Here is a 14,621-nt window from a genome sequence, read left to right as displayed (position 1 = left end):
TCACACCTGTGGTTCCAGACTTTCTCAGCTCTTATACATTCTGACTGCAAACACACACGCATGCACACACACACACACACACACACAGACACACACAAACACAAACACACAACATACATGCATTTACTTAATCAAGTGAGTGGAATCCTGAAGCATGAACAACAACTGATACAGATGTTTGAGTTTTTAATAAAATTATATTTGTTTTCAAACATGTTGAGATTTATTCTTTTAAATTTGATGAGAGATAAACTGAGCTGGTCTTTGTAAAGTTGAGTGATTTAAATAAATATGTATGATAACAAAAAAAAAAACAAAAAAACAAACAGCTGTACCCATACATCATGCACGAGATGAATATTTGGCCGTTAATTTAGACTATGCTGACGTAGCTGTCAGGCTCAACGACATGATATATGTACTTTACATTGTTGGATTGTTTTTACTGATCCATTAATATTGATATCATTTTCATGTTGTAGCTGGTTGAGGTGAAGCAGTTTTGAACTATTACATATAACTTACTGTTTTGAACTATATCAAAACAGACATATGCAGCTAATTTTGTCCCATAGCACAACAGATGCAACAATAGTTGCTCATTTTAATGTATAGGAGAATACAAGAATACTGCCAGAATGCTATGAAAGAATATTATGCACAGTGAGACATCAAGTAAAAGTAAATTTGTAAAATTTAATGTATTTTTAATGTGTTGCAACTGTCCTTGATCCCTGGTTATATGTAATCATCTTTAAATGGTTTGTGTAATTAGCAGACAGATGAAAGTTTATTATATGAAGGTTTGGTTGCTCTGATCTAAATAGTCTCTGAGTAACTGAGAGAAATATAAAAATGTTGCAACCGTCTCCCCTGCTATAATAGTATTATATAAATAGATAAAACTATAACATTATTTTAAAACAATGCATATTTTCTGAAAACTGCTTGAGACAAAAAAAGTTAATCAGTGAAATTTAATGTATTTCTAATAAGTTGCAACCGCTGCTGATCCAAGTTGCAACATCTGAATTCTTCCATTCAGATGAATATAGTGAATGATGCGTCATATGTCATCATCTTTAAATGGTTTGGCCAATTAGCAGACAGATGAAAGTTTCATGTAAAGGTTTGGTTGGTTTGGTCCAAATGGTCTCTGAGCAACTGAGATAAATGTAAAAGAGTTGCAACCGTCCTCACTCTCCCCTGCTTTGGTGAATGTACTTGGCTACCTCCCACCTCTGACATAGAAAACTGTTCTGCTCTGCACTTGCATTCACGCATGAATACACAACATCATGTTCTCGGTTTGCTCCCACACACACACACACACACACTCTTGAACACACAGTCACACTCAGGATCAGTAGATGTTATCTAAGTGAGCAGTAAACAGACTCTTTAGAGCCGGTTGCCTCGGGGTGCCCCCTTCCTGGTTTGTGACTCTGTGGGTTCTGTCGCACTGTGTTAGCTTTGGCTGAGATGAAAGGCTCTAATGGCTGCTGTTGGTGCCTCGGGGGGGGGTGGAAATCTTAACATGAGAAAGACACGGGACTCTGCTTAAATACGTTTTTATTGTGTTTATTTGTGTGTGAGCGGCCGTGTTCAGGGAGGGAGTCATGGTTCTGCTGCTCTCGTGTGTGCTCACTGCGCTGAATGTGAGTGTTTGTGGACGGAAACCAAGTTGGTTGTGTAATGTCAGTGTGTTTGTGTGTGTTGTAGTGATACTGAGTTAGTGTGATCCATGTCGTCTGACTTCATGTCTGAATGGACCAGATGTGAGCTCAAGCAGAAAAATCTGTTCTGAATGGATGAATGCCCAATAACCTATTAACTTAATAAAATGGAATATTCACAAAGTTAGTAAAGAGATATCGTATCATGACATAGCAGCAGTTGTTTATACAGTAAACAACAAAACTGTGTCACTAAAATGTTAAATGCATCTTGCAATATTTGTAGAATAAGAGAAAGTATTTGATCTTATTTAAAAATAAACATGTTTGATAGATTACATTGAAAATACATAGAGTGCAACCTCAGTGCAACACATGTAAGTTTACCTGTGATCACTGTAGCAATTAAAGCTAATTGCATGAACGAGGTTATGAAGAACCTACAACACAGCTTTCTCAGTTTTGTGTGTGATGCAGCACAGTTCCACACGGTGAAGAAGTAGGGACTTCATGAAGGTGGAGACGAGCTGAAACAGCTGCAGCAGAGGTTAGGGGAGGAGGAGGACGAGCCACCGAAAGTGACACCACGCACAATAACCTATTTACACAACTTTGCACTGAAAAACAGATGAGTCAGAGCTTCTGACTTGGCACAAGATTCTCTGTGGAGGCGGGTGTTTCAGTGACTGCGTGAAGGACACTGCATGAAGTCAATCTCCACAGATGGCGTCCAACAAGAAAACCATTGTTCACAAAACTGCAAGATTAACCTTTGCCAAAGAACATGAAAATCCAAAGTGATATGTGGTCCAGCATGTTTCATGTGGACCTGGCCAGGACCACCACAGTGACCGCAGACTGCCGACACTGAAGCGTGGAGGTGGGGGTGTGCTGATACGGGGCTGCATTCCAGCAAAAGGTGGAGAGAAAAGTTAAATGGCTCTATGATGTAAGTTTGTATGAAAAGACGACTCCCAGGAGCAAGAGGAATTTTCAAACATGACAAAGCTGATATAACTATTATTAGGGATATTGTTAGGGAGGATTAAAAAAAAGATATCACTTAAAATGAATAGAAAGAAAAAGTCTCAAAGGTTATTAATTTTCTGTTTCATCACTGTGCTCTTTGCTTTTGAAACGTCTGATTTTCCCACCTGGTAACACACACACATGCACAAACCATTATCACTCCAGTCTGTGAAGAGTAATGGCCGTTCTGCTTATGAAGCTGGAGTGAAAATGTTTTTTTTGACAGCAAAGCAATTTACACCTCAACTGCAGTGACGACAACAAGGAGAAGACGCTTCTCTGCTGGCTTTTAATTTACTGACAGTAAATGCTGCTGTAGAAAATGATACAAAAGTAGGATGAACATGGTCATTGAAATTACTAAGTGGAGACTTGGAATGACTAAAGTGAAAGGTTTGAAGCAACATGTTGACCAAATGTCTGGAGAGGCCTCCTGTCACAGGTCTGATTTACAGAGCAGCAGATCTTCAAGGGAAAAGGTCGACAAACCCCAGATGAAACATTTAATTTGTTGTTGACCATCAACAACCAGATTTCTGCTCCGTTCTCTCCCAGCTGAACTAATTAGTTTTTGATGAATTTAATTTATTTGGCAAGAGAACGAGGTGAAAAGTTCATCACAGTGAGATAAACACATTAAAAACAATGTTTGATGCAGGTTGATTTAGATTTTAGTTTCCTTTTAATTAATACGACACAGTCTCTTAATTTCTGTCTTATCTATATTACTGATATTATATAAACATGGACTCAGGGATGAGCTGATTGGAATTTTGGTGGTCAAAGGTCAAAGGTCAAGGTGAAATAAATGATACCACAACTGAAAACACACGAGGAAAAGCTACAATGCAGGAAGGCTGCACCTCTAGTGTAATACAGACAGATGGACAGATGGACAGATGGATAGATAGTGCAGTTATGTAACCACTGTTACCTGTCATCATTATTATTGATAACACCATTACCTACACAGCTGTTCCTGGTCTCTCTCTCTCTCTCTCTCTCTTCTCTCCCCTCTCCTCCCCCTCCCCCTCTTTCTATCTTCTCCTAAACCCAACCGGTCGAGGCAGACGGCCGCCCACCCTGAGCCCGGTTCTGTTGGAGGTTTCTTCCTGTTTTTCCTGAGTTTTTCCTCCCCCCTGTCGCCAAGCGCTTGCTCGTTGTGGGAACTGTTGGGTTTTTCTCTGTAACAAAGTGAGGTCTTGACCTGACCCTGTAAAGTGCCTTGAGATAATGTATATTATGATTTGGCGCTATACAAATAAAATTGAATTGAATTGAATTGAATTGAATGTAGAGGCTATCAGAGCTGCTGGCTCGTCCCACAGGTCAGATTACGACAACACATCACCCAGTGTAAACCACCTCGTATGTGTGTATTTCAAACCATCATTCAGAGCGTCTCACACTCATCAGTTGACATAAATGTTGAAACCCTGCGTTTGTTTCACTCAGCTGGTGCATCGTGTTGTCATCCAGGGAAGTGGTTTGTTTACATCAGCTGACAGAGACTCATCTGATTTACATTGGGATGTGTTGTAGCAGTTGACAGCTGAATGGAAACATGGCTGTCGACAATAGACGACACAAACAGTAACAACCAGCACAACAAAAGAGAAGCTGCCGAATAGAAACAACAAGGTTCACAGAATTTATAAATGAATATTGAAGATGTAAAGATCAAATGCGTTGGTCGTGTGTGTGTGTGTGTGTGTGTGTGTGTGTGTGTGTGTGTGTGTGTGTGCGTAGGCATGTTCTAGTCATATCAATATTTCATCATATTGGTTACAAGAAGGTTAATTAGCAGAGATGAAGGGCTTCTGCTTGTTTTGGTGTCACATTAATACACACACACGCTAATATATGCACACAACCCCTACAGCTATTCACGCACACACATATATACATACATGAGCACATATGTGTCTCTCCACCACCCACACTTACACACGAGCAGACGCCCACGCTGCCGATCAGACCAGAGCAGCAGTCTTGTGTTTTCACTATGGAAACTTTCTGACACAGAACATGTGTGTAATCATGTTTGTGTGTTTGTGTCAATGAGATGCAGGGAGGGGAGGTGTTGTACTGATTTCAGAACTAGATTAGGGGCATTGACACACACAAACACACACACACACACACACACCACACACACACACTCGCCTACAGCTGTGAACCGCTTCTCCCCCTCATCCCCTGATAGTGGCCGTAAAATTGCAGATCTGATATTGAATATTGATGTTAGACCCCCCCCCCCCCCCCCCCAACTCTGTTCTAATGAGATCAGTTTGATTTCTTTTCATTTCTAACAAGATCACTGAACAACGAGGAGGCAATAAAGGCTAATTATCTCAGTAGTGATTAATTAACAGCTATTTTCATATCTGTAAGAAAGATGGTGTTTTTCCTGGTTTCCACCCACTGCTGGAGGTTGTTTTTCAAACAGGATACAGATCGGAGTATTTTCTGTTTACATTTCCCAGTCGATGTAAGTCTTTCCTGGAGATGCATCATCAAAACTACTTATATCAACATAATTTAAAGCTCCATCCAGTCTAAAGGTAGATGTCCATGTGTTTGTGATTATAAAGCAGGTCTAGGTTCTATATTAATACTGTGAAAGTATCAAAGCCTCAGTCCACAGAGAAATGCACACAGCCTGTATTCAGAAACTGAGCCTTAAAACCAGCCGTCAGGACTTCTGGAACTTTGTGATGTCACAGCGAAGCAGGCACCACCCTCAGTCACTGACCTGTTGTCACTAGAGCTCCAGAGAGAAGCCTGAGAGAGGAGATGTAAAACTACACTGAGATGGTTTTTGGTTCTTAAAACCACAAATATATCTTCTGATGGAGATCAACACTTCAGATAAAACTCTGGAGAAGTTAAATATGGAGCTTTAACTTGACATTTCAGAGTAAAGCAGGTTGCTCTTATGATACAGAGTGTTTTTCTGTGCTGCTGAAACTGCATCAAGGTTATGAGAGGGGCGACTGAGGCTTAGTCTGTATTTTGTTGTGTGACCTTGAGCAAATTGCTGTGATTGTGCATGTGTGGTGGAACAGTGCTGTGTGAATGGGTGAATGTGTCTTCCACTGTAAAGTGCTATGACTGTTGGATAAGATTAGAACAGCCCCATATAAGTGCAGTCCATCCATTTAAAGTAATATTTTAATAAATATCTTTGCCCAGTCACAGATCATTACTTTTGTCACTTAAATGTAAAACATGAAGGACAGTGCATCAGTCTAGAGGGGATATAATAGTGACAGGGCTTTATGAAGTACATCAATACAACAAAAATATGATTTTATATGGACTTTATCATTTTCTGCTGAGCTCTGTTATTTTATCATACAACATTTAGGTCTGTGAGGTTTTTATCCAAATACATCTCCTTTACTTATATCTCAAATTTTGAGCATTATGCAGAAGCTCAAGTGGACTAAATGAGTTTGCAGTTAAGCTCCAGGCCTCACTAAGTCCTCTGACTTCGTTCTAATCTACAAACATGTTTCTGTTGAAGAGAGACGAGAACTTTCTCTTTTGTTTTTTTGATGAGGTCTAAATTGACAAATGTGCCGTCAGAACATCACACCAACCAGACACAGAGATGAAAAACAAGAAGAAAGTAGGCTGTAAGTGATTTCATGAATAAAGCAGCGACGTTCCCCTTTTTCAAATGCTTCAAAACAAATTAAAATGGTTGTGTGTCAAAGCATATGTCTAATTAGGGGAGTGTGTTTATGTGTGTGTGTGTGTGTGTGTGTGTGTGTGTGTGTGTGTGTGTGTGTGTGTGTGTGTGTGTGTGTGTGTGCGTGCAGCGCTCTAGGCTAGCAGAGAAGGCTAATGCGGTGGAAAATGTGTCTTAGCTGGGCCATGAAATAACGATGAGGCTGTGACTTAATCATGTTGACACATAGAGCTCTCTCTCCCTCTGCCCCTCGCTCGCTCTCTCATGTTAAGGCGTGCTCTCTCTCCCTCTCCCCTCGTCTTTCTCCTGCTCACTCTCCTCTGATTGACTGTGACAGTGTCTGTCTTGCACTGGCTCCTTCAATTCATGCTGATAACTTAATTAGTATAATATTGTTAACAACACCAAAGCAGCTTCTAAAAGCTTTGTTTTCAAAATAAAAGAAACTTAGAAATTCAAATCTCAGTGAAGTGATTAAAGATGTGCTTTAAAGACGTGTTGGGGTGAAACATTTAATCACAAATGTGGTGAATAACACAGCTTCTAAAGATTTTCACTCATTAATCAAATCCTATTTAAAATCCCTTTTATCCATTCAACAGACTTTTTGAGAGACACAGCTAATCCTCTCAGTCCAGTTTGTTTGGCTGCACTGGAAACAAGTTACTGTGTCCAATGGTTAATACACAAGAATTATCATTAAAACACACCTGCTTTCACCAACAGTAACCAACAACCAATTGTAATCAATAAGGACTGAAATTGATCTCAGGAAAATTTGATCTCAGGAAGTCTGCTGAGATACATTGACAAGAAAAACCTGGGCAGTCTTTAAGTGTTTATATTTATAGATTTATGTAGATTATAAACTGAAACGCTGCATCTATCATATGTGATTCATGTGTCTAATAACAGTTTGCTGTCACACACAAGAAACGTGGGAGTTGTTCTTCCTTTTCTTCCTCCTTGTGATGGTTTTATTGTCTCCTGTCATGTCCTGAACAAGTCTGTTTTAATTGAGATTTTTTTTTTTTACATCAGTTAAATTTTGATTGATTTTCATACATAATCCATCCTGATGAATTATCAGCATCTTTGTCCTGATGGCTGTGTGTTAGTTGGACCGGACCAGGTTCAGCTCTGTGCAGATGAAACCCTGAATCGCTTGCTGAGTGAAAACGTGTATATTGTACTGTGCTGTTATTTATACGTTTCCTCTGCTCTCTGTTCAGGTGGCTGTACATTTGAAGAGTCGTATAGCAGCTGTGGTTACAGCGTTTCTCTGGGGACCAATGGATTTACCTGGGAACAAGTCAACTCCTGGGAAAAACCGACTATGGACCCCGCCCTGCCCACCGGTAGGACTCTGCATTTGTCATCCTGGGTTTCCTTTCAAGCAATGTGTGATGTCCCCAGGACAATGAAAGACAGGGAGACAGGGACGCACAGGATGGGGTGTTGATTCAGGCATTGCAAGTTGATAGATAAAATCACCCAGTGTGTCAAAGTAGTATTGATTTTCCATCTGATCCAGTAACTGTTCATATTCTCTGTATATTCTCATACTGCTCTTCCATTCAAGTGAGTGGAACCAGGTGTAAATATAAAAAGCTTAATGCAGCTTGAACTGCTGAGGATTATGGGAAGAACTTGTTACTAGAGCTCCAGAGAGAAGCCTGAGAGAGGAGATGTAAAACTACACTGAGATGGTTTTGGTTCTTAAATATATGTGAGGGGTGTCTGGTTTTTGCAGGTTCAGTAATTTCAAGGTCTAATCCCAATTTAAGAATCTGACCAATCAGGTGAGATTTAGCAGGTTAATACTGAGGTGTTTCCGTCCCAAACATGTAGTCAAAGAGAGTATTTTGATTTGTTTTCTGGCTGTCCATCATGCAGACAATGAAAACTATCTACAAAATAAAATAAAAAGATGAAAATAAAATAAAATGTAGAATTACCAAAATAAAGTACTCTATATGTATGAGTACAAATATTACAAATAACTCACCTGGTCAAAGCAGCCCCCTTTCAACACATAGCCCCTCCCACAAGGTTTAGTAACATAACATAACATAACTCAATATTTTCATAAGTTGCAGCAAAAATCAATATTACAAACAGGAAACGACAGAAACGACAGAGGTCTGGAGCTGTTCGCCACATGATGACGTCATCATTTTTATTAGTGGAGCCAAAAAAAACATTCTTTGGCTTTTAAACAGTAAAGTTGTAAAAAGTAGATGAAGTGTTTAACATTTGAATACTCTCTCTCTCTGCATTAGGAGGAAAGGTTAAGATGTAACCTCTCTCTCTCTTTATATCTCCATCTCTGCCTCCATCCGTCTGACTTGGCAGACTGATGGAACTGTGTAGACAGATCCTGACACGAACCCAGCTGGGTCTCTCTCTCTTTCTCTGCCTGTCAAACGCCAAATGGCAATCAGATGGCCCGTCTATCCGCCTCATTCTTTCACACACTTCTGCCCTTTCGCGCTCTCTATCTCGCCCACTCTCTCACTCTCTAACTCTCACACACACACACACACACACACACACACACGTGCTTGTCTCCCTATTTCACTCTTTCAGCCTCATACATTTCTCTCCCTCTGTCTATCTCGAATCACCTTCTTGTCCTTTTCTCAATTCACTCATCTGACTGACAGGACGTGTTTATCAGGAACTGTTTCACCGAAGCAGCATAAAAATTCACAGTTATGTAAATAAATTAAAAAAACTGTCCTCTCCTGTTTTCCTCTTCAAACTGGATAAAGCTGCCATGATGTTGAAAATGTTCATATCTGACTTGGATTACAGCTCGATGATGTAGACAGGAAGTGGTCGAGCTGTGATTGAACATTTTTTGAGCCTTTTCATGTAGCTTGTAATGTCACTGTGGTCACATAGTGGTGTCAGGGTGATGGCGTGTGAATGCTCAGTCTATTCAATCTCTTATATGAACAGAAGAGCCTCCCATTCACTGCCTGCAGAGAGAAGGAAAGGAGACACAGACCTCCCCAGGTGTGTTGTTATTTCCCTGTTGGTTGATAAAAATGAATCCTTCACTTGTTGGGGCCAGAAGATCACCACAGGGAAGCTCGCCATCCTTTCACCCAACAATCCTCCAACCCTCCCTTCTTCGCTCTCTCTCTATCATGTATTAACTCTGAGTCATATCAGTTATGGCGCTCATACATCATTATCATCTCTCCCTGTCTATCCGTTCCCATTATTGTCTCTGACACGTCAGAGGTGGTGGAGAGAAAGATCTGTCAGCCTCCACTCGCTGAGATCTGGAGCTGGAGATCTGATACGACTGAACGGACACAAGCATCACGCCGGTCCGTCTCATTCTCTCTGTATATACGTCTCATGTCAGTTATCTGTCTCATCTATCGTTGCGGGCACTGGTTGTCAGGGGCGATAGCCATCACAGCCTATAAGTCCTCTCATCATAGACGCCTTACTGACTGTACGCTGCCCTGACAGCTATAGATCTGATAGAGCAGGACAAGAACGAATTGTCTGTCAGTCTTTTTGTCTGTCGCTCGCTCTTAGTCCAGCTGTGGACCATAGATGGCTAAAGTAAAGTATCAGCACCGTATTGTATAAATAGACCCATAACTGTCATAAGACTGGCAGCACTGACAGGCAGTACCCAAAATGTAATATCAAATATTACGATATATAGTATTATCGTGGGGAGGTGGGGGGCAGTGTTTCCGGTACAGTAAGAAAAACTGTGTAATGAGGGTCAGCAGCAGCAAATAAAAAAAGAAAATTCTAAAGAATATATTTGATATTCAATATTATTGAATGTTCATTTTGTATATTTCTAATTCTTATACTGTGTATTACATCAAAATTATAGTTTCCATTTTTTGCACATGGACCAAGATGTGTTTTTTTTTTAAGTATTTATACAAAGTCTAAAATGATGTTCTCTGAGGCCTTATTACGTTTTGTAAATTGGGTAAAATTGTGCAGCTCATCAGCTCAGAGGTTCCACTTTGGATCATCCTTACCTGCAGCCATCTGATTACCTCGCGTTAGGCTTTATGTGTAATGGTAACCTTTCATCTGACAGCCGCTGAACAGGCTTCTCTTGGCTACATATCAAAGCGAGTTGATGAGGTGTTTTTAGGAGGCTTTGACACAACATGATGCTAATCTTGTCAGATGTTTGGGGTTGTTGAGAATATGACCAGTTACCATAGATTCAACCGTGAAGACAAGTAGAAAGGACAGCGGTGACTCCTCATGTCGGCTACCTGCTCTTTCAATCCAGTCTGACCTTTATCCGAATCCAACACAAATCTATTGCTATAAAAAGATGTTTTGATATAAAAAGGTTGGAAAAAGGTTCTAAATCTATAAGTTGAGGAAGTACTTATTTAATGCAAATCACCATCTTTTCCTAAACCTAACCAAACCATCACTGTTATTATAGTAACCATGGTGAGGGAGGTAGGCCGCTGTCAGTACATACAGTAAGAATCAGGTTGGAGGACTGGCTGGTTTACATACACATGCATATTGTGAAATGTGTGGTTCCCTCATGATTTCAAAGCTGTCTAATGTTTTTTTGCCAGCGGTTTGGATGCAGCATGTTCATGTACACAGGGTGAAAGCGAACTCACTGCTTTTGTCTTGTTGCTTCCATTATCGACGCAGTCATCACATAATCCTCTTTCTCGCCTCACCTCCATAATATTGATGGGGCTGATACAGTTGTCATAGAGCGTAACCCTCGCTCTCGACAGCTTGTAGATCTGACAAGATTGGATTGGCACCATCGCTCCTGCCATCTCTCTCTCTCTCTCTCTCTTCACCACCACTTAGACATCGTTGTCATATAGTCCATAGTCCTGACAGGTCATAGATCTGAGGCTTAGGTGTGATTGGTTTGTTGAGTTCTTCTCTCATCATCTCTGTATTGATGTGGTTATGATGTAATCCAGGCTGCTGACAGGTTATAGATGTGATTGGATAGGTGTCACCTCCATACAGACATAACAATCTTACAATCTTTATCCTTGAGAATCCATAAATTATCTGGTAGAACATTCAAACCATCCCAATAACACATTAGTGGAGCAGATACACTTATGGAAGGTTTTGTGCATTTTATGACTGAAGCATGAAACTTTCTCCAGTGCTTCTGTAAACATGAAGTTTATTTTCAGACATGGAGGTATTCAGATTTGACCCTGGGACCTCTCCAAGTTTCAGGCTGTCAATTATGTTTTATTGTTACCTTCTTATTTATTGATTACACAGAACTGCTATAAACTCCGTTTTAATAATGTAAAACATGGTGAACTCAGTGAAGTGTGGTCTGCAGTGGCTGCCCCCCTGTTGGCTCCCTCAGAAAGGTTTGGCAGAGAGAACTTTCTGCTGGTGTTTCTGAGAGATGACCGTCACGTCACCGACACGTCCTGTGAGCCACCTGAAGCAGTGAGTGGCTCCAGTTTGCAAAAAATGCAAATAAACTAGCATGCTAGCTTCTGATCAGCATCCTCGCTAATGTGCTAGCTTAGCACATAATTACTGTAATTCTGGCTTCTACAGTCTTGCTCATGTAGCTGTCAATCAGAAAGAATGAAACCTCAAATGAGGTCAAACTAATGACAGTCATGTAATTCCATTTAATGAACACCAGATGTTGACATGTGGAATAAGGTGCAAACCCACCTGCCTGCAACATACTGCAGATGTTTTGTTTAGCATATGATAATCAGGATAAGACTTGATATTCTCAGGCTAAAGGTCACGTCTGTGAGAATGTACAATGAAATGCAAACGGTGAACATGAGAGGCTGTGACAGCAGCGTTTGCTGTAAATGCCTGTATTTCTCTGTTTATTTTCTGTGGTTATATTCAGCTGCTGAGCTTGACTGACTCACACTCATAAATGCACACCTCTGGTATTCTTAGCTGAGCTCTGAGCAGCATTTTTCAGAATAACAAGAAAAAAAAAAATGCCACCGCAGTGAATTTATTTCACCGTCAAACTTTCACAAACCTGCAAATCGCCAAAAGAAAAGAGGATTTGGGTTTTTTTTTCTCCATACTCACTGCCTGGCCTCACACACACACACACACACACACATACACATACACATACACATACACATACACATACACACACTCGTATCTCATACCTCTTATTACCTTCAAACCCCAGGCTGAGCGAGACAAACTCACAAGAGCAGCAAACATCAAACATCAAAGGCAGTCGATGTTTTCAGCAGCAGTCAACACGACCACAATCTGAGGCGGGAAAGATGATCAGAGCGGGGGGGGGGGGCGAGAGACACGGAGAGAGAGAGAGAGTTTAGAGGATGATTGAGAGAAATGTTTTAATACATGAACAAATGGAGAAAAATAGTCATCTGTGTATTTTATCATCATCATCAGGATATGAAAGACTGAGTGTGTTTGAACTGGTGTGTGTGTGTGAACTGGTGTGTGTGTGTGTGTGTGGCTCTATTCATTACATATACATGTGTGGTGCAAGTGTGTGTCTGTGTGGGCACATTGTCGAACAAAAAGACAGAGACTGAACGTCTCATACAGACATAAAGAAAGAAAAGAAGAAAACCCAGCGATGTGACTGACACAAAGAAACCAGAATATCTCATTCATGAAGACAGAATGGAGAGAAAATATGGATGACAAACTATGAAAACGATTAAAAAATACCAACACACACACAATTAAAAGACATGTGAAATTTCCTTCCATTCGAGAATACAGAAACACTGGGGGGAGTTTGGACACTGAGAGATGCTCCATACTCGCAGCAGAATACAGAGACAGATTTCACGGGGCCATGTAAATGGAAGAAGACACAAAAGAGACTGACAAAGGCAGACAGACAAGCATCCAGACAGATATAAGAGGGAGACAGAAACTGTGAAAGAAGCCAAAAAAAACCCCAAAAAACTAGGGGACAAGGACACAGACTGACACTGAAGCACACAGACTTTTCTTTGATGACTCTTGGTTACATTTTTATTTGAAAAGTGAGTACAAATAACATCTTAAAAGTTGTCTTAAAAGTTTGCTGCAGTGTAGAAGAAGGTCATTTTTATTTAAAGCTGCGTTATGTAATTTGTGGCTACTAGGGGAGAAAAAGGCTCTGAAACAAAGGCGCAGAGCCTTGATTTATTATTGACTGATCACGATATCGTCTCCTGGTGTCAGAGCCTGGGAGTCACGATGGGAAACATTCTCCAACACCTCAGACCGGGACAGACACGTCTTGCCCTCAAACACAGGCTGTGGCAAGTTATTCACCTGCAATGTGAAACAGTGTTTTTATGCAGCTTGTTACTTAAACATACATATTCTGTTTTAAACTGAGTTTAGTTCTGCAGATAAAATACTTTTTGGTGAAACTGAGCATTTTATTGTCATATATTCAATGTTTTTCTGATTGTTGAGATAATAAATTAAAGGTCCCATATAGTTTAAAGTAAGATTTCCATGTCTTCAACTGAGCAGAATGTAAACAACCGGGGGTGTTGCAGAAAGGGGCTAACATGTTCAGCAACACAAACGTCCCACTGAAGTTGGGGGTTTGGTCAGGTTCAAACCATTAGTGTATCACACATGCACATGTATGAGCCTATGCACGCACCTATTCTAGCACTTAGCTTAGCTGCTGAGCCACCTTTCAACACCATGGAGGCCATGAACGCAGCATTTTCATTAGTGGGTACCTCACATAGGAAGGAGTCTGTCTCCTCGGCCTGACAGCTAACAGTTAGCATTAGCCTATGACTCACTGATTGACTGACACACATACAAATCAATCAGTGTTGAAATCAGACTCATGGTGCATCGTTTCTGTTTTTATATTGGGTTAGGAAATGATAAATGTCTGTGTAAGTACTGAAAACTAGTTTAATATAATTATTATTATTTTAATCATGATGAAAATTAGGCAGCTAATATTAAAACTGTTCAACATTCATACATACACAGGAAATAATCATTTAAGCCTGTGTTACTGTGAAGATGGCTGAGATAGGAAATGCTCCAGTGAACTGGCTCTGAAATATTTTTACTGTCACAGACATAAAAACAAAGAGGTGGAGAGACGCGGGGGCTCAGGTGGAGATGGACAGACTTAATTCTCCCACAGAGGAGTAATCAAAAGGGACTAGACGTCCTTCACTCTTATTTCTCCTCTGAGGCCTGGTCATCTCTTA

General features: G+C 40.5%; 1 protein-coding gene across 4 annotated transcripts in view; it reads left to right on the top strand.

The window, feature by feature from the left end:
* The window catches only part of ptprt (protein tyrosine phosphatase receptor type T), a 317,399-nt gene that overhangs the window by 39,160 nt on the left and 263,618 nt on the right, over positions 1-14,621 (top strand). For all 4 annotated transcript variants that reach the window (XM_071493994.1, XM_071493993.1, XM_071493992.1 and 1 more), the window contains exon 2: positions 7,635-7,760. In XM_071493994.1, coding sequence (XP_071350095.1) covers positions 7,635-7,760 — 126 coding nt within the window. The remainder of the gene's footprint in view (positions 1-7,634; positions 7,761-14,621) is intronic.

This window comes from Trachinotus anak, unplaced genomic scaffold (assembly GCF_046630095.1).
Source record: "Trachinotus anak isolate AG129_WGS33_773 ecotype Australia unplaced genomic scaffold, CSIRO_AGI_Tana_v1 ptg000013l, whole genome shotgun sequence".
Taxonomy (NCBI): Eukaryota; Metazoa; Chordata; class Actinopteri; order Carangiformes; family Carangidae; genus Trachinotus; species Trachinotus anak.
The sequence above is the reverse complement of the archived record's forward strand: the minus strand, read 5'-3'. Positions and strand labels throughout refer to the sequence as shown.